The sequence below is a fragment of the Salmo trutta genome, chromosome 40, assembly GCF_901001165.1.
Source record: "Salmo trutta chromosome 40, fSalTru1.1, whole genome shotgun sequence".
In the NCBI taxonomy this organism is placed as follows: Eukaryota; Metazoa; Chordata; class Actinopteri; order Salmoniformes; family Salmonidae; genus Salmo; species Salmo trutta.
In genome coordinates this window covers 12,215,089-12,241,493 of record NC_042996.1, presented here as the reverse complement: position 1 = coordinate 12,241,493, position 26,405 = coordinate 12,215,089, and the positions used below count along the sequence as shown (strand labels likewise).

Below are 26,405 nucleotides of genomic sequence, written 5' to 3'. Positions count from 1 at the left end.
AGAACACACAAACAGGAAGTGACTCAATACATGGTGAAATGCTCTATATTTCACAATAGCTAATCCTACAATAAACCTCTTTCCTCCTACTAAATTGAAACCACCACTTATAGAAGCATGTGATGCACAACACAGTGCCAAACAGCTGTGCTTCACTCAGTATTATTTGATGGTGAAATATACAATGTACCTCTCCAGAGACAAGAGGGAAAGAGAGAATGAGAGAGAGAGAGAATAAGAGTGAGAGGGCACAAAAGAGATGGAGAGGGAGGGGAAGGCAGAGAGATGCGAACATTGACGAAAACACCACGGACAATGTGTTAAATTGGAAAAGGAACAAAGCCTTCAGCCTCTAAACAAAGACTAATGAAGGTGGACATGATGCTAACGAACGCGTCCGCACTGCATTGGCAAATGGATCCTGGGAGGACCTAGCAAAACCCTGGCACTAGAGTGCCAAAGCCCATTTGATTGGATAGAGAGCAAGGGGGAGAAAGTAGGAGAGAGGGAAATAACATGTATGAGGTGTATGTTAACAGTGTGTGTGTGTGTGTGTGTGTGTGGGGGGGGTTAGATAGAGAAGGTGGTGAGGGGCGGGACTTGCTGTTATTTTGGCATTTCTGCTCTCTTATTTATTCTGCGGCTGGTGAATTAGTTTAAACTCCAATTGGAAAAGGCTGATCAAAAAGAATGGGACAGGCAGAGAGAGGGGGAAAAAAGCCCTCGCTTCCGACTTACATCAAACGCAGGCACAGCGGGTGACAATCAACTACCAATTTTTTTCACACATTTCTATAGTTTCTTCAGAAAGGAGCGAGAGCTTGGCCTCTGAAGTCTTTTGTTTTGATCACAAAGAAAATGGAGCCCAGAACAGTCGAGAGCTACAGTATAGGTTCTCTCTTTGCGGAGTAATATAAAATGTATCACATTCCAACGCCTTTCAAGTGACACCAAGGATATGTCGCATTGATATTAAAAGTTGTGACAAAAGTACTTGAGGTCATAGGCTACATCTATTTAGTTTGTGTGTCCTATTGAAGCATATTCTACCCATGTAACCTAGGTCTGATAAGAGAAATGGTCTACTAGATTAAATCCACAATGTATTGATTTTATAGAAATCACCATTAGGACTATAGGTAATGTACCTCCGTGACCCTTATCAATCTGTAGAATTAGTTTACAACTTTAAAACATCAGCACGTGGTCAAAACGAACTCATGAACTAGGAGAAGGGTTTCCAAACTTTTTTTGCATCAGGGAAACCATTTGTGATAGCAAATATATCAGGGACCCTCTCAGAATATCAGAACACAACTCTTATTTAGAGAGTGATTGAAATAGCATACAAGCAGTTTTACTATGACTTCTGCAGTGCATGGCCGGACTAATCACGTATCAGACCCTGAGAAAGAGAACATTTTGCCATTTATTGCAATTCTACACATTTTGCCATAGGGCAGAGTGAAAGAGCTGCCGTTTTAAAGCTTAAATTACATTGCATTATGTTCAAAACAACATTTGGGGGAATACAAGAATAATTGAGTAAAAAATGTTTTTGTAAATGATGGAGTACTGTGTATACAAATATCCCTGTGAGCCTCCCAGGCCCATGTTGGGCATCTAAAAGGTTAAGAACACACAATGTAATATTATTCATCCACAATGTATTATACACTCAACTTTTTCCACGCAACTCGTACAAAATGTATTAAACTGTTCTTGCTAGCAATATTCATAAAAAGGGTATTAAAAAATATATATAGACATATTGAGGTCTTGCCATGGGCCCCTGCAGTACCTCCTCAGACTCCACTTTGGGAAACCCTGAACTAGGATGCCTCTGACTCTTACTGAAAGGTCAAGCCAGACACTACAGAAAAGCTCCAGAGGGACTTGAACCACAATGGTTTATGTGTTAATATAGCAGCGGGTCAATGTAGGGTTCATAACCCACCAATAAGACATTTTGCTCATTTAAAAGCCTAATCTGTCATTTCAACAGCCTAACACCTGCCACTTTGATAATTTAAAGGAATGAGCTGAGGGAAATGTAACCGCTCTCAAATTCATAGATGGATGGATCAATGGTAATGCCCTGAATGAGAAAGGGCACAGTACACACCAGGGATGTGACATTGGAGAATCATCATCCGGCTCTGGCCAGACAGCTGCCGACAGTTGGCACCAGGTCACCCAGCTGGAGAGGGCATTCCTCTGTGTTATGTCCCCTCTCAGTGTAGCCAGTCTGCTGAGAGCCAGGGATGTGCCCATCAATTGTCTGTCTGAGGGAGTTGAGGCAGTTGTCAGTAGATGTTATTGATGTTGACTAACTACTCTGCATGCACCTGTGTGTGTGTGTGCTCACTAATGTGAGAGTGAAATCCATATGCCCTCTCCATGAGGTGTAATATAATTGTCACTGGTGACAAATGCTCATGTCATCTGATTAACAATGTCAGTGTGACACGAGATGAGCAGGAGAGATACAAATATGGGATATTTTAAGAAGTAGCAGCCTGACAAACAGCTTAGATATTCTATTGACTGAGATTTATGATAACGTCATACCTGAACACCACAATGCTCTTCAGACTCCACATTTACTTTGTATCATTTATAGTGTATCATGGTATGTATCAAGGCTGTCATTATCTTGCTCTGACTGCCAGTAGGATGAGACCACATTTTGCAGTCTATTTCATATCAAGCCTCTCAAATCTTTACTCTGCTGGTGGTGATGCAAGAACACCTCATGTGCCTCTGAATTGGTACAGAGGGTGTAAGGTGCAGGCATACAGTAAAATAGAAAGAGAGCCAATCTATTTGATTGAAAACCCAGGTTTTGATCAGACCAACACATTTTGCTTCTCCACAGTGAGAGAGCATGTTTGTAGTTTTGCATCCATGTTGTTTTTAAATGTTATCATAGATTTCAGTTGGTCTACATAAATCCCCTATACTTTTGTTCTGGTATACTGTCTTGGGTTGAACAGCTAGTCATTAGGTTGCATGACTATCCAGAGGACACACTTGCCCTTCTGATGCATTTAGCCTGTTAATTTACAAGCCTATTTAGTATTGGAAGTTGACAGTGGACCAATGTTGATGAGGCAGCTCTGTCTTGTATGGCAGCCCACTGAATAAACAATGGTTGCACTGTCGGCAGACCAATAGATGTCTGTGTATAAAATGAGTGGATGGAGAATCACCATATATGGGTTTCCCCTATTAAACGGCCCCAAGACCAAATAGACTACTAACTTGACAGTTGAACCATATTTCGGGGACAGAAGGATAAAGGTATGTCTGATTTCTAATTGTAAAGATAATCTAAATAGTTACAACGATGCCAGAAATTTCAGTGGTTAAACTTTTGATGGAGAGAAAATAAATAATGAGCGGATGCAGTTGATATAGCCTAATAAATGCAGGTCCACACATCACTCGAGGTGCACTTTCTCGAGATGAGGGCGATTGACTGGTAATTAAACTCATGCTGTGAGCTAGTCTGATCAACATCAAGACTAAAACGAACCCAGACATTATCGCGCTAATTATTTCAGACTTGATTGGATATTGATGAGATTCAAGTTAAGCACTTCTTGAGAACGCCCACAAGGGCAAAAAGTGGTTGAATCAACGTTGTTTCCACATCATTTCAACAATAACTAATGTGATGACGTTGATTGGATTTGCAAAAAGTAATTAACTAATGAAAGGTCCTCTTTTTTTCACCCAACTTTGAACCTAAATCCAATGACATTTTTACATTGATTATTTCACGTTGAATTCACGTTAGTTGACAACTCAATCAAATGTGAATCAAAACTAGACGTTGAAATGGCGTGTGCCTAGTAGGTGAGCTCCTTGTAGACCAATTCTCTTGTAGCACGCAATAAAAATAAAATGGTGCTTGACTGCGCACACTTTTTTTATTGAAAGAAAGTGTCAGTAGCTATCATTATAGGGCGCACAAAATTGACCAAGTATGCTAAAATCATGCTTTTCATACCTGCTGCCCCGCTCCCTTCGCGCCCTCCAAAGGTTAAGGTTGCCCTTTAATCCATCAGCACTGCTACAATCCAGCGGTGCGTCTGTCCGCGGGCGACATCAGCACAGCCTAGATTTGTGTAGGACGGGTCCAATATTGCTTGACACAGTGATAGATATCCGAAAATTAAATCCACGCGCACACAAATGAAACACTGCTCGTTTTCTTGGAACAAATACTCGACTGTAGATTGATAGAGCACAGAAAATTATTCGGGTGCTTTCTCGTCCTATAATGCTTTCTGATAGTCAGGCTATTTATATGTGTGAATACACTGTCATAATTGTTTCCCCTAGTCTTAACGGAGTGTGATCACCCTTGAAGTGAGAGAAAATCAAATATAACCTAATAAAAAAATGCAATAAACTCAAAATTGAAGTGAAATTGTCCCGACTTCTGCCTCAGTTGCGGCACCAGTCTGTATTCCACTGAGTTCCATCAGAGACTGACTGCACGCACGCGGTGCGCACTAATTTATCATCATACAAACACCTACCGACCGCTGCGCTCATCACAGACTCGGGAATAACCCATCATAGTGGCACAAGGCCACTAACACTATCCATCGCCACTGGCGTAAACACACTAATAAGCCTGCATTGGTTAATCATATCAAGAGACTACACAAAAATGTCTGCTCACTTTTGCGCAAATACGATCAATGGGAATTTCGATTCATGACATTGAATTGCATCATGATATAGTTAAATATGATTTTTGAAAGTTGTAAGAGACATGACATTATAGCTTAGGGGTAGTATTTGCATTGGTTTAGTAATGTGCAAGATTTAATTTAACTTTGGCAGATGTGAGCCTTAGGGAACCCAGTTTTGCATAAGTAATTTGTATACCTTTTAATTGTCTTATGTGAAAACAGGTGTGGTTGGATCACACACAGACTTTAATTAAAACCTCTTAAAGGCGCAGTGCAGTCAAAAACGTGAATTTCTTGTGTTGTATATATTTTCCCACACTATAAGGTTGGAATAATATTGTGAAATTATGAACATGATGACAATGAGAAATTGCTCTTTGCTAAGTTGCTATTTTTGTTTCTTTTTGACCATTTTAATTGAAAACAAAAATCACAGTGAGGTACTTAATTGTTACCTGGAAATGATTTGACATTGAGATAAAGGCTGCATTGGACTTTTAATTCCTTGTGAAGTTCAATAGAGCTGGACTTGGACTACAGTGCAGTGAACTGTTGGTTTACAGTCTAAAGTGGTGCAGCATTGCCACCATGTGGATTGTTTCAGAATAAGTTCCAAACTTGATGTTGGCAGTTATGTTTATAAAAAAGGGAAAAAAAAGGCACCATACATTTCGCCGACATATCACTTCATTCAATCGTTTCAGGAATGATTGCTAGACTTATGCTTCAGGCAATAAGGTCAGATGCATTTTAAAAAGGTCCGCCATACAAATTATTCAAAAATATTTATTCTGTGGTGAAAATGTTCCAGCTACACACCCCCTCCCATTATTTGCACAAATTGCAACATTTTCTTATATTTAATGCACACGTGGGGAAGAAAAATCAACAATATGACATGACAAGCATGAAATGATTGATTTGCTGTGGCAGTTCAGGGAAAAGGAATGTCTTATGAGATATACTTTTCACCGGGTTCTTTGAACTCCTTGAATTAAGACAGAAAACTGATAAGATTTGTCTGGAAAGAAAATCTTATATAGTTTTAAAAAGGCAGAGAGACGTCACCGTCAAGTTCATCTGAGTTTTGGATAGAGTGAATGTCCGGGCGCTCTCGGTTTGAAACGATTGTTCGAGCTGCTTTCCGAAAGGCATCAGCGGCTGTAGTAGTTAATCGCTTTAGTGGACTCCATTTCCCAGAGGCCTCAGCACTCCTCTTTGATGTAGATTTGATCATCTGTGTCCGACTCTATGTGCTCCAGCCTGTCAGTCTGTCCACTCATAATCTCATCTGGGGTTTTCATGAACCTGAACCACACATACACACAGTGGTTAATCATTAACTCAAACTGGACAAGTGTGTGATATATATATATATATATATATATTTTTTTTTTTTAACTTCAAATAATTATTGGGTTTTAACTAAACCCTAACATACCTGAATAAGAGTCTCTGTCCTGGCTCTTTCCTGATAATGTTCAGTTTGTAGTAGTGTCTCAGTGCTCGTGACATCTTCTCGTACGTCATATTGGTCCTGTTCTGTTACAACCAATAGGAACAAGATATAATGTCAACACAGAACTTTAAGAAAACCGGCACTGCAGGAAAATGCCTTTTCCAATCAAACACTGGGGGGTGTAGTTCGTTACCTTGTGGTTCCCCCACAGGCGAGCCAGGCCGTTGGGGTCCATGATGCGGAAGACTTTGGTCTCTGTGTCCTCCCAGCGGATGTAGTTCTCGTACCGGCTGTCTGAGAGGAGCTGGTAGACGTAGTCCCACAGCAGCCTGCAGTCTGGGAACACAAACACGTTAGAGGTGTGACACATTTCAGACAGTACCTGTTAACTTCAACTGTTTTCTAGCCACACCCTCTAAGATGAACCCTGAGTAGTTAGGAGCGTTAGTTACCTGCTATCCGTCCAATGGGCATTGCCTGCTCCTCTGGTGGCGAGACGGGCACGATGACGTGGTGGTTCCTGTAGAGCGCCTCCTCCTGCTGATGCAGAGTGTGCTGCTGATGGTGGGCCAGTGCCAGCTGGATGTGGCCCTTCCCCTCACGCCCGTTTTCATGGGGGGCTTGAAGTGGTGGCCCCCCACGGCCATGCCTGAATTCTCCAGCGCCACCTCCTCGCCCTGGGCTGAGCAGCAGGGGGTGCATGATGGCACTGGGCATGAGCTGGATGACACGAGGGGGGGCAGCGTCCTGGCACCCGGGGCTGCCTGGGCAGGGGGCCTCGCGGGGTGTGGCGCAGCAGCCGTTAGGGGCAGCTGGGGACACTGACAGAGTGTACAAGTCCTCGGGCAGGTGGTGGTTGCTGTCGGGCAGCTGGGAGGACGTCTGGAGGTGGTCCTCGGCACCAGGGCGTGGGTAGTTGGGGTCCAGGGGGGAGAGGCGTGGAGCAGGGTGGTGTGGTGAGCGGGAGCGGTGTCGGAGCTCAATGGTGGGTGGGTGCTGGGGTTGGAGCTCTGTACTGCGTGGTGTCCGCCGTACCGTTTCTGCAATGAAGAGGAAAGGGGGATACCTAGTCAGTTGTACAGCTGAATGCCTTCAACTGAAATGTATCTTCCTCATTTAACCCAACCCCTCTAAATCAGACAGGTGCAAAGGCTGCCTTAAATCGACATCCACGTTTTCGGGTTAACTGCCTTGCTCAGAATGACAGATTTTTACTTTGTCAGCTCGGGGATTCGATCCAGCAACCTTTCGGTTACTGGCCCAATGCTCTAACCACTAGGCTACCTGCCGCCCCTAGGATATGTTTCAAAACATATTTACATTATGTCCAGTAGATGTCACTACAGACATTTACAAACTTCATCATGTCTCAATGTATATGGGTGGTAGATTATTAGTGGTGAATTTGAACTGCCCTCTACTGGATAGGACATTACAACATGTAGAGTACACATTTACTTACAGTGTTTACATGTGAATAGCTAGTATTCTTTGGCCTCTAAGCAAGAAAGAAATATCTTTGCTTCTGCATACCAAAACTAGCATACCGAACAACAAGGAAGTCCTGAGCATCTTAATCGTCTAACCCAATCACTTCCCCTATAAAACATGTAGAGATGAGGAACTGTAGATAATCAACTCCTAGACCAAAGGTTGTTTAAATATAGAAGCATTTCCTTGTGGAGCAGGTTTCACTGTCAACACTCCAACCCCACACCTCTCCTCCCCTCGCTCCTATTTCCTTCTATCCATGCCAGGGAAAGGAGTCCAAAGTGTAGCACTAAGAAGGTGAAGTCCCTCCTCTTTTCGGGTGGATAGTAAACAGAGACTTAAACACCTCTCTCTAGAATAGACCATTGAACCACTTGTTACTTGTGTCAGATTCACTTAAAGCATACTTGAGATGCTTTCTCGTAATTGTATTGTTACATAAAAAAAAAAAAAAACAGGTAGGCAAGTTGACAAAAAGTTCTCATTTAAAACTGCGACCTGGCCAAGATAAAGCAGAGCAGTTCGACACATACAACAACACAGAGTTACACATGGAGTAAAACAAACATACAGTCAATAATACAGTAGAACAATAAGTCTATATACAATGTGAGCAAATGAGGTGAGATAAGGGAGGTAAAGGCAAAAAGGCCATGGTGGCAAAGTAAATACAATATAGCAAGTAAAACACTGGAATGGTCGATTTGTAGTGGAAGAAAGTGCAAAGTAGAAATAGAAATAATGGGGTGCAAAGGAGCAAAATAAATAAATAAATAAATACAGTAGGGGAAGAGGTAGTAGTTTGGGCTAAATTATAGATGGGCTATGTACAGGTGCAGTGATCTGTGAGCTGCTCTGACAGCTGGTGCTTAAAGCTAGTGAGGGAGATAAGCGTTTCCAGTTTCAGAGATTTTTGTAGTTCGTTCCAGTCATTGGCAGCAGAGAACTGGAAGGAGAGACGGCCAAAGGAAGAATTGGCTTTGGGGGTGACCAGAGAGATATACCTGCTGGAGCGCGTGCTACAGGTGGGTGTTGCTATGGTGACCAGTGAGCTGAGATAAGGGGGGACTTTACCTAGCAGGGTCTTGTAGATGACCTGGAGCCAGTGGGTTTGGCGACGAGTATGAAGCGAGGGCCAGCCAACAAGAGCGTACAGGTCGCAGTGGTGGGTAGTATATGGGGCTTTGGTGACAAAACGGATGGCACTGTGATAGACTGCATCCAGTTTATTGAGTAGGGTATTGGAGGCTATTTTGTAAATGACATTGCCGAAGTCGAGGATCGGTAGGATGGTCAGTTTTACGAGGGTATGTTTGGCAGCATGAGTGAAGGATGCTTTGATGCGAAATAGGAAGCCAATTCTATATTTAACTTTGGATTGGAGATGTTTTATGTTAGTCTGGAAGGAGAGTTTACAGTCTAACCAGAAACCTAGGTATTTGTAGTTGTCCACATATTCTAAGTCAGAACTGTCCAGAGTAGTGATGCTGGACGGGCGGGCAGGTAGCGATCGGTTGAAGAGCATGCATTTAGTTTTACTTGTATTTAAGAGCAACTGATTTTTGCTAATCATGTGTAATTAAATACTTGAATTGAAGCCACCGTCTAAGATTGTTGAGTAACTCCTGTGACACATAAGTCAGATCAGTTGGGTTCTTCAGGGGGAATTAAACATGACAAATTCCCCTAGGCAAGAACAGAATTGCAAAATCCTTCTGGCAGACAAGTTTGATGAATAACAAAATAATATTGTCATGAAAGAGACGCAATGGTGATGCGTTCAATATTCCACTCCACGGTGGGCCTCAAATGTTGTTGTCCCCCCCCCCCCCCATAGGCTAATAAGTTGATTTCATATTGGTCTGAGACATGCTTTCCAAGTGGACTGGCTTATCTCAAGAACACCATCAGGCTGGTGTTCAGTAGGGAGAGTGAAACGCAATGTACAACATGAACTTGTCTGAACACAGACTTTAATTTGCTGTTACAAAGCCCTTTGCTACAGTGTGCCCTAATGAACATCACTGACCTTCCAGTTTGTGGTGCTGGAGAGCTCCCTCTGGCAGAGGGTGGAAGGAGTTGCTGGGGAAGTAGGCGGAGGGGTAGGAGACGTGCGGCTTCCTTTGCTTCAGGATGTGCTGTAGCAGCTCGTACAGGACGTCCCCTGCAGAATACACAGGTCAGTGGTTAGAGGTCAGACGTTACTGTATGAGCCCCTCCAATGGTGCACCCCATAGACATGGCAGCAGCTGTCAATCAATGTAATCAAAAGGATTAAAAAAACGTTTTAGAACATGTGTGGACCAAACAGATGGTAAATGATGCCAACAGATCAAGACAAGAGTCATAGTGTTGCTAATGAATCAGCCTGCCAAGACTTGCCAAGACCGTTTCAAGACTTGATATTATTGCCTAGCAACTTCCGTACCTCGTCCGTTCTCCTACAAAGCAGCCTACTTGAGGTGGTCATGGACGTGACAGAATCCTAATGGCAAGTCTAGTCATAAACCAACCATGTGACTCACTCCTAGATTCCTGTGTTAAGGCTAGGTTGATTGTGTCAGACGATAAGAAAAAAAGTGTAGTATCTTCTACAACAGAGATGTCATTAGCATAACACCGTTTATGCTCAATGTGTAAAAATTGCATTATTAGGCCACCCTGAAAGATTTAACTCACTACCTGTATATGAAGGGCTCTGAGAGAGTATTTCCCTCAAAGAGAATCAATAGAATGGAGGGAGTTTTTTCACTTCAATTTGAGAGGCTTCCCGTCAGAACATCAAGGAAATGGTTGTCATAAAGGAAGTGAAGACGCCACAGGCACACACACTTGCACACATAAACCCCTTTCAGTTCTCACTTTCTGGCCCTGCTGGTTAACACGGCACTGCAGGGGAAATTCCTGGTGTTAGCAGGTGACGGTTAAGGTCGGTTTGCACTTCCTGATCGGCTGTTTACCCAACCAGTCTCCTACTTCCTCCCCCCAACAATAAAGACAGACAGCAACTCCACTAAGGCAGCTGCTAAATCACCTGATATTGCTCTTCATCTCGCTTTCTTCCAGCTGAGCAGATCTATCGACATATTTTACAAATATAGGCTAAAGGTCTATCAAAGACATTCAGTGTATGCCCTAAACACATGGCCATTATCTTAGGTCAGTGTGCCATTTCTCCAAAGTCATTCCCCCTTCAGTATGAATTATTGTTAAACATGAGCATGTTGTTAGAAAAATGTGTTCTAACAACATAGCAACCGTTTGAATGAATAAGGGCCGTGGGAGGTGGGCGTACCGGAGTGGGGCGACCGGAAGCGGAAGTCCTCCTTGGTGAGGAGGAGCAGGGCCTTGCCGTTCATCTGGAAGCTGCCGCTGGTGTTTGGCCGCAGGGCAAACTCCCTCTCGGCCCAGCGCAACCACTGGCCCACGTCCTCCCTGCTCCAGAACACCGGCTGCAGGCCTGGGGGTGGAGGGAGCGAAGGGGGATAGGAGGGAGAGATGAGTGGTAGAAGAGAGAGAATTAAGTGTTGGGGAGGAGGGAGACCAAGGGGAAGTAAAGGAAGGAGCAAAGGGAGAGAGGGAGGAAAGAGACAGAGGTGCCAGTAAAAAGGGAAATGAGGGAAGGAGATCAAAGTAAGAGGCATTGATTCAAAGATTAGCGGAGGGGGGGAGAAGGGGGGAGTGTATGAGGTGAGATAAGCAGAGTGCAGGAATGGAGGTGTCGAACAAGAAAGATGAAACTTCAGTCATGCGTGCTCACATACAGCGCGTTCATTTCATATTTGCTTCACGTTTGTCAATATGAGTTAACCTTGGTAGATTTAGTTTGCAAAGGAAAGCCTGTGGCTTTCTCTCAGTCAGTCTAAAACATAGTGTATAACTACATGTGTATTAGACTAATCTAATGCATAGTGCATAAATGGCAAGGACACACTGAGGAATACCAGAGGAAACAGCTCTGACGTTTTTCACCCTTCAGGCTCTCAAATATTTCTTTCACTGCCGTGGGAACTTACGAGAGCAAAACATCTGCACTGATGGATCGCCCAAACGCATTAGTGACTGACTGCAATGAGCAATAGCCCAGAAATCAACGCTCACCATAAATGTGTGTCTGGAACCATGACTTAGAAAATGATAACCTTGTTCCTTGTAACCTAAGCAATAACAACGTGGTTAAATCAAACCTTCAGGTGCATTCTATACATTCTTTTAGGAAATTGATGTCATAAAAATCACATTACATTTTTCGTTAAACCCACACATGAACAATACAATAGTATTCAAAGGGAAAACAATGGCGTGTGTGACCGCGGGAATCGGAGAGCAGTAGATGTCTAGAAAGTAAACAGCATGTAATTCATATCAGCTAGAAAGCCTTATCACGGGTTTATACGGCATATGAGTCAAGTTGTATTGTTTTCCCAGTCTTGCTCATCATTTTGCAATTGAGAGTACTAGATGTTTAGCACATAAATCATTGACAGAAAAGTAATTGTTGTTTGTGGCATCTCTGGCATCTGTAGCAGGAGAGTCTCTCCCCAGGAACATCGTTGGAGAGCCATGATCGAGATGACGTCCTTGGGTACTGGGTGGCCTATATTTACATTCATACTAGGCTCTAACCTGTAACCTGTGAACAGATTTACAGTATCGTTGTGCTTCACCCCACACACAGCAAACCACCAGAGCAGCATCCATCACGCCTACACCAGACAAAGAGCAGCAGTTTCTATGTCTCACTTATCGCCAGGCCTCAAACACTTCCTCTTGGAATGGGACAGATGTTATCTTTGGCCGGCGGCGCGCGCAATGTCACTGTCACAGGAGTAATCGGAACCCGTGCACAGTTTCAGAGCGATCGCTTCCCCGCCCGTCAAACAAAGAACGTTTTATACAGGGAACAATCAATACAAAAAGAAACGTCTCAGACGGCCAGTTTCCCATTTCTCTCTTCCCTTCTATATTGAGATAGATTAGAGAGATTGGCAGGGCTTGTGAAGGGAAAGTTTATCTAGAATATAGTGTATGGACATAACTAAACTCAGCAAAAAAAGAAACATCCCTTTTTCAGGACCCTGTCTTTCAAAAATAATTCGTAAAAATCCAAAAAACTTCACAGATCTTCATTGTAAAGGATTTAAACCATTTCCCATGCTTGTTCAATGAACCATAAACAATTAATGAACATGCACCTATGGAACGGTCGTTAAGACACTAACAGCTTACAGACGGTAGGTAATTAAGGTCACAGTTATGAAAACTTAGGACACTAAAGAGGCCTTTCTACTGACTCTGAAAAACACCAAAAGAAAGATGCCCAGGGTCCCTGCTCATCTGCGTGAACATGCCTTAGGCATTCTGCAAGGAGGCATGAGGACTGCAGATGTGGCCAGGGCAATACATTGCAATGTCCGTACTGTGAGACGCCTAAGACAGTGCTACAGGGAGACAGGACGGACAGCTGATCGTCCTCGCAGTGGCAGACCACGTGTAACAACACCTGCACAGGATCGGTACATCTGAACATCACACCTGCCGGACAGGTACAAAATAGTAACAACAACTGCCCGAGTTACACCAGGAACGCACCATCCCATTGAGCTCGTCTGGAACCTGTTGGATCGGAGGTTGAGGGCTAGGGCCATTCCCCTCAGGCATGTCCGGGAACTTGCAGGTGCCTTGGTGGAAGAGTGGGGTAACATCTCACAGCAAGAAATGGCAAATCTGGTGCAGTCCATGAGGAGATGCACTGCAGTACTTAATGCAGCTGGTGGCCACACCAGATACAGACTGTTACTTTTGATTTGACCCCCCCTTTGTTCAGGGACACATTATTCCATTTGTTAGTCACATGTCTGTGGAACTTGTTCAATTTATGTCTCAGTTGTTGAGTCTTGTTTTGTTCATACAAATATTTACATTTGTTAAGTTTGCTGAAAATAAAAGCAGTTGACAGCGAGAGGCCATTTATTTTTTTGCTGAGTTTATATAGCCAGTGAACAACTGGATGTGTAATGGAATGTTTTATGCAGCCTATTCCATCACTACACAGGGTCTACTTAGATAGTCTCCACAAACAGTCAAGCCAGAACCAGAGTCTGTGAAAACTACTACAGATTGTCACAGGGGCCATGCATCTGGTTATCTAGCTGAGCTGGATTTTCAATCAGGGCCAATTGGCCCCTGAGGGGTCACATATGACAAGTAAAGAGCCCTTTTATGAGTAAAAAGGTGTAAATCATACAACAGTTGGATACCGGTGTTCAAGCATAACATGAGGACTACAGCCCATTGTTTGTAGGGATTTTAGAATGTCCCAATGAAATATGTTTTCATATCCTTTCATTCTAATGCCAGCTCTAGATTGAACAACCGAACAATGCAATTGACTACCATGAACAAACACCATCAGTAAGGTAGCACCTAACAAGAGAACAGATCTAATTACCATATGCTCAGCATCCACCAGCTGTGTCGCCTACGGGTGACCCCTTAATCACATAACCTTAGTGATGCGTACGGCGTGCAGGGAGGCCCTGGTTGTGAGGTCACTGCCGTGGTATGTTCTCTCCAGGGCTGGAGAGAGAGAGGAGAAAGAGAGGGAAGGCACAACGCTGCCAAAACTCCACTGAGATCCGGCCTGCCGGACCCAGCCATCTGCACAGGGCCCAGCAGAGGGGGGGTCAAACACGCTTGGGCAGGAAGCGATCCAGCATGGGCTCCATTTCAGCACAGGAAACTTCCTACGGTAGGTTAGGGAGCGACGCTGTGAGGTTTATCAACATTCAGCAGCAGCGGAGAGAGCAGAGAGAGAAAAGGATAGAGCAGGGGAGGGGAGAGGAGATAGAGAGTGATGGGAACCAGAAACAATAACGGAGAAGTGGTAGAAAAAAGAAGACCAACAGGAAGAGAAACGGATATTAAGACTCAGCAGACAAACACATGGTGAGAAAGAGAGAGAGAAAGAGAGAAGCTGAGGCACCCAGAAAAAGATCAGGAGGAAAGAGAGTGACAGTGCCTCTTTGATTAGCCCCACATCTTACTCTGTCCCTCACAGAGTCAGAGAAGTTTCCCCTTTCGCCCAATCCTTTTCACATTTCAGTTGTGTAAGAACCTGCAGATTTACTGTTTCAGTGTTCATGACCAAATCAATTTCAGCCCCCGCTCTCGTTTCACCATCCGTGTCTTTGTTGGACACCATCTCGGGTTTCTGGTGTGCAGTCTGTTTGTGTATGAGATGAAACACTCTCGAACACGACCGGCGGATCCACCCGAAAGGCCCTTGACTAAACCGTGGGCTACTAATCCTCTCTGATGACACATCATTTTCACTCTGTGGATTTGCAGGCCCCCGCACGCACACACACACACACACACACACACACACACACACACACACACTGTTGCCGGGGAAACTCGGAAGCGCATGGGATGAATGAAGGAGAGAAGGGATGAGATCACTGGTATCTTGTTTCGTTGTTACCCTCCACAACCTCTTTAACTACTCTCTCAGCAAAAGAGAACATACAGGGGAAATATGTGTCCATTCTGTAGACCTCTAAAAGGTCAGACAAGTAATGTGTGTGTGTACAGTTTTACCTGGAATGAATAAGAAAATATTTTTTTTATGTACTGTAACTGCTATAGAAGTTGGCAAATGCTTTTGACTTTGGTCAAAAGTATGTTTCCTGAATCAATGCTCTCTATAGTCATTCACCTTTGCTGCAAATGTTTGCTTTCCTTCTTGAATGAAGAGGCGGATATTGTCTTCCATTCTTGATTGAAAATAGCTTTTCTTCATGCAGGGTAGGAGGGAGAAGAGGAAGCCTTTTGAGTCAGACATGAGGGTATAACACCTTACACATTTCCCTTACTCACACCCTCTTCTCTCACTCTTCCCGTTTCTGTCCTTCACTTTATCCCCCCTCCTTTCTCTCGCTCCAGGTCAATATGCAAACTACATACTTTACCTCATCGGAAACTGTGTGTTCCAAATCCAGCCGGATTGGACTCCATCCAGTCAAAACAAGCATAAAACAGATTACCAATCAAACGCTTGGTTTATGGGCAGGAAGTAGCGCAACTTGTTTGACAGTATGTTGTGCATTGGGGGCAAGCTGGCTCATGTACTCTAGTTTGTTTTTAACAAGTTCCTGCCTTCACTGATTCTACTTATGCGTTTTTATAAGAGAAGGCCAACCAACCCTCTTTTAGAAAATGTAGGAACGAGTAGTACTGTACTAACGCTGTACCTAAAAAGCTACACTTGTGAATCTTAAATGCACACCTACCAGCTACCATGCTTTCTTCCTCTTTGGGCAAACAGACCACAGAACGTGTGCATGCTAGATAGAGGTCATTGTTCAAACAGACAAAACAGAGCTAGCTATGCCCTTAAAATGGTTCAACGGACTACTTTTTCAAATCGTATTGAGGACACTGGTTAACAAATGAGAGCTTTGAGCCATAGAATACCAACCAAGAACTTAGAATAAATACAATGTTTCACGTTAACAGACCCTTACAGGATTCAAGGTTATATATATATATGACATGTTGCATACGAAATTATGCAGATGTATTAGGAACATACATCAGCCCAGCTAGAGGTTGAGATGTTCAAGTGAATAGCTGTTCTCAGTTTGACCTCATTGTTCCATCCAGAATTATTCTGTACTAAACCACAATGTCATGGAAATTAGCATGTCATCTATGCTAATGACATCTGCAGTAGGCCCTTCACTTAAAAATGTCAACTGCCCCTTAGGCCGTTTAAAACCAGAGAAGTTGGTTATATGTTGCATCGATATGAGTTCGAAACATCAATTGTAGTGTCAAAATGATCTACAACGTGTAAATAGGATCATTTTGGCTATGAAGTCAGTCTCATAAATGAGTTTGTCGAGACTTACTGGGGGGTTGGGTATGGATTACGATCATGCCCACTAACACGAGAGAAGCAGCTGCACGCACTCTATCCAATCATAGCAGCCAGAACCTGCAGACAGTGAAACAGATCTGCCCATTACACAGCACCTCAGACTTGTTTATATAACACAACTGATTCGCCAACGTTATGTTGAAATAACCCTTGACCATAAGCCCTTTATGGAGTGGCCACTTGATTATGTTTGATAGTGTCAATCACTCGAGTCGGACACTTTTTTGGGGCAAAATGAGACGATCAGAGAGCACTTCTAAATATTCCAAAACCCATTCGCAAGCATCTTGTATCCCCGCGACCTGTTTTGTAACATGATTCCATATTAAACACTGCCAGACAGACTGACATTCTGGTAATAGATGCTGAGAAAGTAAAAAAAAAAAAAACAGCACCGAAGCACACAACTCGCCACTGACTTGATAAGCTGATTGTGGCCTGGCTGCTCAATGTGCCTGCTAGCTTCTACTTGCTAGCTTCATTGACAAACATAGAGTTGGAACTTTGCTAGCTAGCAAGTGATTTTGTACACTGATAAACAGTGTGTTGCTTATGTTTTATTTACAATAGTTTGACAGCTTACAGATGATATTGTAAAGATATTATTGTTCTCAGAAATCAGTCCTGAGCGCGGAGCCAGACTTTCCCGGCTCGATAGACTGTATGCAGTGTGTAACCGATGTGAAATGGCTAGTTAGTTAGCGGTGGTGCGCGCTAATATAGCGTTTCAATCAGTGACGTCACTCGCTCTGAGACTTGAAGTAGGGTTTCCCCTTGCGTTGCAAGGGCCGCGGCTTTTGTGGCGCGATGGGTAACGATGCTTCGTGGGGTGTCAGTTGTTGATGTGTGCAAGGGTCCCTGGTTCGAGCCCAGGTTGGGACGGAACCTACACTGTTACAAGTGCACGGACTAGTTTTTCATGCAAATGTTTTTACTTAAGAATTACTGCACCAAATACCTTAGCTAGATGCAAAATTGCGCGACTAAGACCTCTGCAAAACCGTCTAAATGAATTAATATTTTGAGGAAGTGGTTGTTGTTGCAACAGTGACTCAGGAGGGACAAACACCTGCCAAGGTACAATAGACCCATTTCTGTGTTTGCAAACATTGCCCCACGAGAGCGATACGCACAAGTTGGTGGCAGAACACGGGGAAGTTCTTATAGAACGCCAGCAAAAAAAGCCTCTATTTACATGTTGCTTTTGCTAGCATTTCACACTACTTTTGGATTACAATGGGATTTTAAGGATCATATGAATGTTTGTGTCATCATCGCAAATCAACTGCATTTTACTTTAAAAAACTTCAACCAGTAAAATTACTGGTCTGTAGCTTTTAGTCTGTAGCTTTTAGTCTGTAGCTTTTGCTACAGACGATGTCAATGAGCATTAGCATTCTAGCTAACAACTGCGGCATCAAAAACAGTTATTTTGCAAAGATCACAACCAAATATAATCTTATTGACTGTTCAAGCTATAATCATAAACATAATTGTAAGTGTGTGAGGACCCAAAAAAGTTATTTTGTTTAGAAGTAATAAAATCTAAATCTAGGCTATGTTGAATGGGTACAGATGGCGATGGCTTTCTTACTGCAGCCAAGAGCCACGTGCATCTGTCTGTGTTGTGTTCTGGAAAGGGTCTATATACAAACATAACACACCCACATCAAACTACACCCCCAAGAAAACTCTGGTTTGGCTTCAGTTATGGTCTCTAGCATTTCTTATTGGGCAATCTTCAAAACAAAGCCAAAGGAACTGCAGTCGCCCTTTAAAGCCAAAATGGGTAGCATTAGCAACATAGCGATGTCTTTTAAGCATCAATCTGTCTGGTGGGCTCAGTTTTCTCCCTGCCTGGTTTGGGGTGGGGAACTATACCCCCCACTTTCCTTTTAAACCCCCTTCCTTCCATGATGGCATGTGGAGTGTTTCAAACAGGAAGAGAAGGGGGCTGCTCTCCACTTGGCTGTTGGCATGTGAGAACAGTTTCCCTTTCAGAGGGAGAAAAGGGAATGAGGGGGGGAAAAACAACAACATTTATTCAGGAAGCGCCGTCTGCCCACTCAGGAAATTCCTGAGGATGAGAACGGCTTCCAGGGGCAGGAAATTTCCCCTCTGAAAGGCAATGGCGTACACACAGTCACACACACACATATCCAATCACTGCACACACACAAGACACTCAAATACCCTTCTGTGTGTGCTGTACCGTTGATATGCACGCAAACATCTTTACACATACAGAAAGACTCCACAAACTAGTATGCAGGCACACACACAGTACAATTACTCACAGAGTGACATGTGGACACAGAGAGGTCGATTAATACACAAGCACACACCAACTCCAACATGCCTGTACACAAAGACACTCTCACACACACACACACACACACACACACACACACCCACCCACCCACCCACCCACACACACACAGTAGAAACCCAGCTGTGAGCAAAGCAAACACAATCTATTGAGAAAGGTTTACAAAGAAAAACAGCAGCAAGCCAAGTATCCAAGAGGAGGCTTCTTTCTCTGTCTCCCAGCAAGAGATTTCTCATGTTCAATAAGCTTCCATGTTTAATGTAAACTGTACTCTCCAGACAAATTCCCATAGACACTCACTCCATATTCTTTGAACTTGTCACAGGTGTCTCAATGTTACATCCTCATCAGCGCCCACCCAACTTGTCGTGACGTCAGTAAATAGCGTGAATCCCTTATTGCAGTGAGCCTGAATGACACTGCTACGCTTCTTAGTGTCTGCTAGGCGGGTGACCTTGAGGCTGACACATTGCAAGACAATTAAGTAAACACGATTAATGTAATGGAATTGAGGGTTGAAAAGTCATCCACTTCACTCAAGTGCTGACATCTAGTGCAACCAAACAGTAGAATTAAGTGTTTTAAAGCTGTGCTTATTTTCTTTTCATGTGCATGTTCTATAGTTCAACAATGAGACAGCTAACAGACAGGAAATTGGAGGATTAACGTGAAAATCCACCAATGTGATGGAGAAATGTAACCCTAACTTCACCACTTCAAGAACATTCACCCAGACACTCTCCCAATCAGAGTGGGGTGGTTTCTAACGCTCCTGGCTAAAAGGGTTAAAAAGAAGAGTAGCCTTCTTTGAGAGTGAGGAGAAGGCTGCAACTCTCACCCTGATCTAATCCACTTCCTCCTCAGGAAATGGAGAAGGCGGATTTCTGCCCACACTGCAATTTCCTCTCCCTCTTTCCCCCCCCCCCCCCTCTTTCATTCTTTCTTTCAGGAAGAGCGATGGCTTTGAGCCAAAGAAGGTTCCAATAAGAGGTATGGGTACTGTAGGCCTACAGGTGAAGGGTCATTTATATATTTCACAGAGTTAAAGACAGAGTCAACACGTAGAATGGAGGGAAATCTTGCCTAATCTAAAGATTCAAACAAAAAGTTGAATCAAAGCCCCCAGTCCAGCAGACCACATTCACCACGCCCAGATAAACGGCCCTAACAGACAACCTCAGACCAAAACAGACATGTTAAACGTTCTTCCTTTTTCTATGGCAATACAGAAGGGGAAGTGGAAATGGGGAATTTCCTCTGTATGGTCCACGTGCATAGACACTACAGGTCATTTCTTTCAGATATTGAGCTTACCACAAAGTGTGTTATTATACTGGTCTAAATTATGAGTACTGTACCATATCTTTACCAAACACACCAACAAACCGCCAATATTTAGGTCAATTACCCTCAAAAGCTCCCACGACAAATCATTGGGCACAAACTGGTAGAATTAACACTGTTTCCACGTCATTTCAATGAAATTGCGTTGACCCAATGTGGAATAGACGTTTAATTGACGGCTGTGCCCAGTGGGAAGATTTCTATCCAAACTCACTGAAGAAATACAAATACGAATCTCACTAGCCTTCTAAGCCCTGAAAGTCATACATGTTAAAAGGTGCCTGGTTAAACATGAATAGTTTTTCACACAGAGCAGGCCCAGTGACTCTACAACTCTATAAACACCCAGTCTATATCCTGGCCGTGATCCAACCGCGCCTGTTGTTTTATTGGCTCAGGCAGTGGCCGGTTGAGACCTGCCGGCAGCTCCACCAGACAGTACACGGTTGTCATGTTCCCTCCTCTCCTTGTCCCTCTTCCTTCCCTTCCTTCCTCTCTTATTTGAGGCCCTTGGGGATTTTACTGGTCTTAAGAATAGGTAAAACAAAAACATGGGTTTCCACCAATGCTCTCACTTTTCCAACCATGTCAGGTCAATAAACACCTCAAATCGAAGTTAATTCGTCACGTGCACAGGATACAGCGGGTGTAAATGGTACAGTGAAATTCTTACTTGCTGCTCTTCCTGAACAGTGCAGAATAATGTAAAGTAGCACAGTAAATCAATATACGCATCTGCCCTCTCAATACAAATCTTCTCTTCACCTTGCCTCATATTTACAGCCTTCTCCCTGCTTTCCTTCTTGTCCGTCCTGTCCTGTAATGCCTCACTCTCTCTCCTATTTCTAGACTGTCCCCAGCCCAACCCATCTCCTACTTCCTTTCTTCTCCTAAACTCCTTACATGTTATATTCCTCTATTACACTGGGCTATTATTCTGTGCTGTTCTCTATTCTCTTGTACTGAGCTACGTTGTGTTGTGTGCTGTTCTTCAGTACCCTGAGGTGTTATTGTACTGAACACTGTGGCGCTGCCGTGTACTGAGTTGTGTTGGCTGTCACTGTCCTGCTGTGTTGAATTCCACTGTGTAGTGTTCCAGTACAGTGACTCTGCTATGGTCCAGTAAAGACGTCTTGTGTTGGTCCTTGACCCTGGGTCTGCTTCAGAACCTCAGAGGAGGGATACATGAGTAGGTCTGTCTGTCCACATGGGGAGAGTGATGCCAGTTGGAGTGATGACGTGACATGCAAGTAGCTATAGTAAATCATGGCATTCAATCTGCCATTTTCTGAGGTCAAATGCTCTCAAAACAAATATTTATGGGATAAGGAAAATGCAGGCTGAAAAGACAAAGAGATTTGTTTGTTTATTTTAGACTGTCATGTATTCTCGTGTCATGAGTTGTGTGTGTGTGTGTGTGTGTGTGTCTACATGTTTGCGTGAGTGACTCACGCAGGTGCACGGGCAGCCTGGCAGGCTCGTCCTCCATTCGGCTGGTTGGCCTGGCCGTGGGAGCATGGACGGGGGAGGAAGCGGAGTTTGGCAGGGGGCTCACGGAGGAAGGACTGAATGAGCGCCTCTCCTGCTATGAATAGATACACAGAGACACAAAGCATGCCTTAGTTACAAACCTCCCCGAAAACCATCGTTAAACCCAAACAGCCTGAGAATCACCACACCGAGAAACTATAACACCATTTACACATTCTTTATCTAAGTGATAAGGTACCCACACATAGCCAATCTGTTTATTCATAAAATCGTATTTGACTTATTTGGAGAAAGATGCTGGTGCGTTTGCATGGTCAATGCAGCCAGTCACTAAACAGGAGGTTGAACTTACTGGTATTTGTGCACATTTACTCATACCAAATGTAACCTGTCGACCTGACAATGTATGCATGTCCTGTTGTGTACAATGGTATTCTAACATCATTCATTTGCCTCTTTCTACTCTGCACCTTCTATGGACAGCAACAGTGCTGCTGAATGTGATGTTTATAGGCTCTCCGTTTGCCAACAGCAGCATCTTATAACATGGATTGGTGATTAATTTAACCAGTCAATCTAAAATGGCTAGTTCTTATTAGCCTACTGTACTAGGAACTCACTGTGGCATATGTAGCAATGAGCTTCTAATCTCATTTTATTAGACAGACCGCCCTACTTTTCAAGAATACTTGATGTATTTTGGTAGCCTATAGCAACAATAATACACTATATCAAGTCTTACTTTTAGAAGATTTTGCATGTGTACAGCCCAGATTTGACAAGGTTGTGTACGGTCAAAAAGGGGTTCAGGTACAGATGGGTCCGAGAGGGGGCAAGAGAGTGAGTTTGTGTGTTTAGAGGCATACATATAGCCTACAATAACTCTGCAAAACAATATCATTCCAAAATATCTTTAGGCCTACTCTCCTAGGGTGCATCCCAACAATCCCAAATAGTTTCCTTGTCACCCGAAATTTGAAGAGGCATCTTTAGACCGTTACTGTAATGTAATAACATGATAACCACCATGCATTTATGCACTGCAACATATTTTAGCCCTACAAATTTCAGGTTTACATATTCAAAATGTATTGTATATAAAATGAATTACCTGTGTGTATGCTATATAATTGTGACAGATACATTTATATTCCCATGAATAGTTGCAACCAATAACATTAATTGTAGGCTAATATGATCCATAAGGATAGTCACATTTCTGGTGGTTTTCAAACAAGCCATATGGCGCGGTAATAACAACTGGGAACTCTGAAATCTCCGACTTCTGGCTTCAGTGCGTTCATGACAACTGGCAACACAGGAAAAAAAACGAGTTCCGACTGGGAAAAATCGTTTCAATGGTCATCCAACTCGGAATTCCAAGTCGGAAACGCGGGCATCTTTCTATAGCTCCGACTTTCACGCCTCAGGATCACTGACGTCATGATTTGACCTCGTTTTTCTTCCCGAGTTCTAAGTTGTCTTGAAAGCACCAATAGCCTATGAAAACGAACGTCGTGACGAAAACGTTTATCTCAGGTGTGCTGCGAAGTCGGTAAACTTGTAGCGCAGCATGGATGGATTTACCAGGCGCTGCTGTAGTCTACAACAGAGCGGCGAAACGTTCCCCTCAGCAACAGATGATTACTAACACACACGATGCAGTTGTCAACAACACGACTGCGTCAAGCGCATCTCACCCCGGGGTCCTTGAACTTGATTCTGCTTTATAAAATAAACAAATACCTTGGTTATGATCTGCGATGAGGATTCTGACATGTCTTGCTAAATTCAGGAAGTTCTCCTCTTCCCACTTTCCTTTTCCGATCTCCTCTTTGAAATAAACCAGAAAAAAACACCCACACCCGACTCCCTGACTTGGGGAGGGTTACAGGGCCACGTAATAAATAGGTTAAAGGTTTGTTATCGATCCATTATATAACCATGTTTATCATAAACGCGTGAAAGTTCTTTGTTTTCTGTTGGTGCTGTGCTCTACATTTCGGCGACGCGTTGGTTAATTCTCTTCCTGGAAGACAGGACTAAAATGCAGACATCTCTGTGGTGCTGCTCATTGACTTGGATGTGTAAACGGCGAAATGACGTGAATTCCCAGTTTTGAGCCCAGCCCCCTTGTTGCAGAGGGTTTGATTGCAGCCTGGATAAAAAAAGGCGTTCCTTGCTTAGAATTATCTTATTGGCTTCCCGAGTTTCGTAGGCGTTTCTTATTGGGGAGAAAGATCTCCAAATGGTTCATTCATAGAAAGAGACGCCTACGAGATCCAGGGAGCCAATTAAATAATTATATTCAAGAAACACACTTTAGTCTAGCCTGCAGCCAGACTCTCTTCTGCAGCCACTTCTTTCTTAAAGGGATACCCCATATCGGGATATTGCCGATGATGTTTACACACGGAGGTCTGAGTGTCTGCGTGTTTTCGCTCCACCCTTGTACTTTAGCGATGCATTAAGGTCACTAATTAGTAAGGAACTCCCCTCACCTAGTTGTCTAGGTCTTAACTGAAAGGAAAAACCAAAAACCTGCAGACACTAGGCACTCCGTGGAAGGAGTTTGAAATGAGATGTCCATTCATAGCCATCAAAAGTGGGCTCACTGGGGCCCCCTGGGGTCCTCCAAAAGGTGCATATTTTATTAAAACTCTCATAACAATATTTTCCCTCTATAACATTTGTCAATTATACTATGCATGTAGGACCCTCAAACTCAACATGGGACCTGGAAGCCAGTTCCATGGCATTTTCTGAGGGGCCGCTTTAGACCTGGGACTTAATTAATAGGTAGAACAGAAAACCAGCAGGCTCCGGACCTCATATCCGGACCTCGTAGGGTAAGAGCTGAGTACTCCTGATGTAGGATATTATATGCCTATTATCAGCAAATTAGCCCTACTCTCCCTATGTGTACTTTTGCATGAAACCCACCATGGCGTTCAATGGTACACTTACAACATTGGCCAGAGACAACAGGGGCTATCCCACCTCTGCCACCAGTGTAATATGAGAGAGTTTCAATCTTGCTGTACAGCCGTGAGTGTAACTCCCTGGCATATGGTAACGGCAGCACAATCACCAGTGGAGGCTGCTGAGGGGAGGACGGTTCATAATAATGTCTGGAATGTCGACCATGGAAACCACGTGTTTCATACCATTCCATTGACTCCATTCCAGATATTATTATGAGTCATCCTTCCCTCAGCAACCTCAACTGACACTCACATAGTATGCAGCGTAACACTATAAACAATTATGCACAAATGTAAGGATGGAAATTACAACAAATTCATGGCAATATATTGATAGTTACATGTTAAAAAATGATGATCACTGAAAGTGATTTGACTGACATGAATTTCCCCTAGGCGTAGAGTTTGGATAGGATGCATCCGACATCTACTGGGCATAGTTGGTATTTTTTACAGTAGACAGACAGGCATTCAGTAGACCTACATATTTACATTCCAATGATAAAGATTCCAGGCCTATTTATATAAATACAATAACACATTGGCTAGTGTCAAGCTCTTGCTAATTATTTTGTGCAATATGAACGCTTTATTGCATTGCAGAAGAAGGAATGATCAGTAAGGTTATACTAAGTTTCGGTTTCGATTCACTCTCCAGCTTCCTTCTCAACACATCATTTTCTCGTCAGAGTTCCGAACCATATGGAAAGAATAGAACGTTGTTTAACGGGTTGAAGAAATGATGGAATCGACCATAACTAAACTTATTTGTGCTAATCATGGATCAATGAACGTCGATGAATTAGATGCGAATTTTTACAGTGACTTGCAAGTCTCGGTGCGGGATGTAATTACGAATAGAGCGAAATTTTGTTTTGTTGTTGTTAACGGAAAGCAAAGGGTGGTAGCCAAGACTGGAGTTCGACTGTGCAAATCCAACAATTGCCAGGGATGCCGAAATTTACATTTTTGTAAACGATTCATGCTTGGGGATTGCCCATTCAGTCGGAGAAGGTATGGAACTTCAACGCTTCCCAATTTTGTTACTGTTGTTACCGTGAAGCAATTTTAATCACAAGGCCTGCTCTGGGGAACTTTTGGCACATAGCCTTTCCCTTTGCTTCATGGCAGGGATCATAATTACAATTAATTTGACTGCAAATTGACCGCAAGAATCCCAAACAGATATAATATTTCACTGAAACGTAATAATTTCAAATCTTGCTTACATTTGTATACGATCAAGTCTCTCTCTATTATGCGTGGGAATACTTGGAACAGATTTCTCAAATTAAAATCACTTGCAGCTGATCTGGTGTTTTTAGTATTTTATGTCCAAATACTTGGGGAGCAAATATAAAACAACCGTTGCTGCCAGTTGTGGAACCCTGCTTTATGGCGTTATTGGTGTATATAGAGAACCACCAGGGTTGCCAGGTGAAGATAATATTTTTAAACAAAAGACCCCTCAAAACCCGCGCACAAGGCCTGAGAACTATTCCCCCATTTGTTTTTCCACAGCAAGACGATTTAACTTATTTTGACTGCTATAATTAAGCAATAAGGCACAAGGAGGTGTGGTATATGGCCATATGTTTTGTCATAAATGTTTTGTCATAACCGTGGTATACAGTCTGATATACCACGGCTGTCA

The 26,405-nt window shown here is 43.2% G+C and overlaps 2 protein-coding genes and 1 long non-coding RNA gene across 7 annotated transcripts in view; 1 reads left to right on the top strand and 2 right to left on the bottom strand.

The window, feature by feature from the left end:
- LOC115180470 (uncharacterized) overlaps nucleotides 1–4,694 on the bottom strand; it is a 54,558-nt gene extending 49,864 nt beyond the window's left edge. The window contains exon 1 of the long non-coding RNA XR_003873084.1: nucleotides 4,016–4,694. This is a non-coding gene — a long non-coding RNA (uncharacterized LOC115180470). The remainder of the gene's footprint in view (nucleotides 1–4,015) is intronic.
- A 406-nt stretch (nucleotides 4,695–5,100) lies between these two features.
- On the bottom strand, nucleotides 5,101–23,901 carry LOC115180469 (transcription factor ETV6). Of its 4 annotated transcripts, none has more exons than XM_029742569.1 (8): nucleotides 23,514–23,901; nucleotides 21,729–21,861; nucleotides 10,955–11,119; nucleotides 9,689–9,823; nucleotides 6,621–7,208; nucleotides 6,362–6,504; nucleotides 6,151–6,251; nucleotides 5,101–6,017 (listed from the first exon to the last, which is right to left on the bottom strand). In XM_029742569.1, the coding sequence occupies exons 1-8, from the start codon at nucleotides 23,544–23,546 to the stop codon at nucleotides 5,915–5,917; spliced, it is 1,401 nt and encodes a 466-aa protein (XP_029598429.1). In that variant the 5' UTR covers nucleotides 23,547–23,901; the 3' UTR covers nucleotides 5,101–5,914. The 4 variants fall into 4 exon arrangements, with proteins under 4 accessions (XP_029598429.1, XP_029598430.1, XP_029598431.1 ...); XM_029742570.1 differs by having other exon boundaries at nucleotides 21,729–21,858; XM_029742571.1 differs by lacking the exon at nucleotides 23,514–23,901 and adding an exon at nucleotides 23,355–23,423.
- Nucleotides 23,902–25,395: 1,494 nt separating this feature from the next.
- The window catches only part of LOC115180629 (protein mono-ADP-ribosyltransferase PARP12), a 34,949-nt gene continuing 33,939 nt past the window's right edge, over nucleotides 25,396–26,405 (top strand). For both annotated transcript variants that reach the window (XM_029742868.1, XM_029742866.1), the window contains exon 1: nucleotides 25,396–25,765. In XM_029742868.1, the coding sequence (XP_029598728.1) occupies nucleotides 25,491–25,765 (275 nt within the window). In that variant the 5' untranslated portion in view covers nucleotides 25,396–25,490. The remainder of the gene's footprint in view (nucleotides 25,766–26,405) is intronic.

Coding starts and splice junctions, on each gene's coding strand:
- LOC115180469 (XM_029742569.1), bottom strand. CDS start 23,546: ATGTCAGAATCCTCATCGCAGATCATAACCAAG. Junction 6,505..6,620: donor GCCCATTGGACGGATAGCAG/GTAACTAACGCT, acceptor TTGTGTTCCCAG/ACTGCAGGCTGCTGTGGGAC. Junction 6,018..6,150: donor GGACAGAGACTCTTATTCAG/GTATGTTAGGGT, acceptor TGTGTGGTTCAG/GTTCATGAAAACCCCAGATG.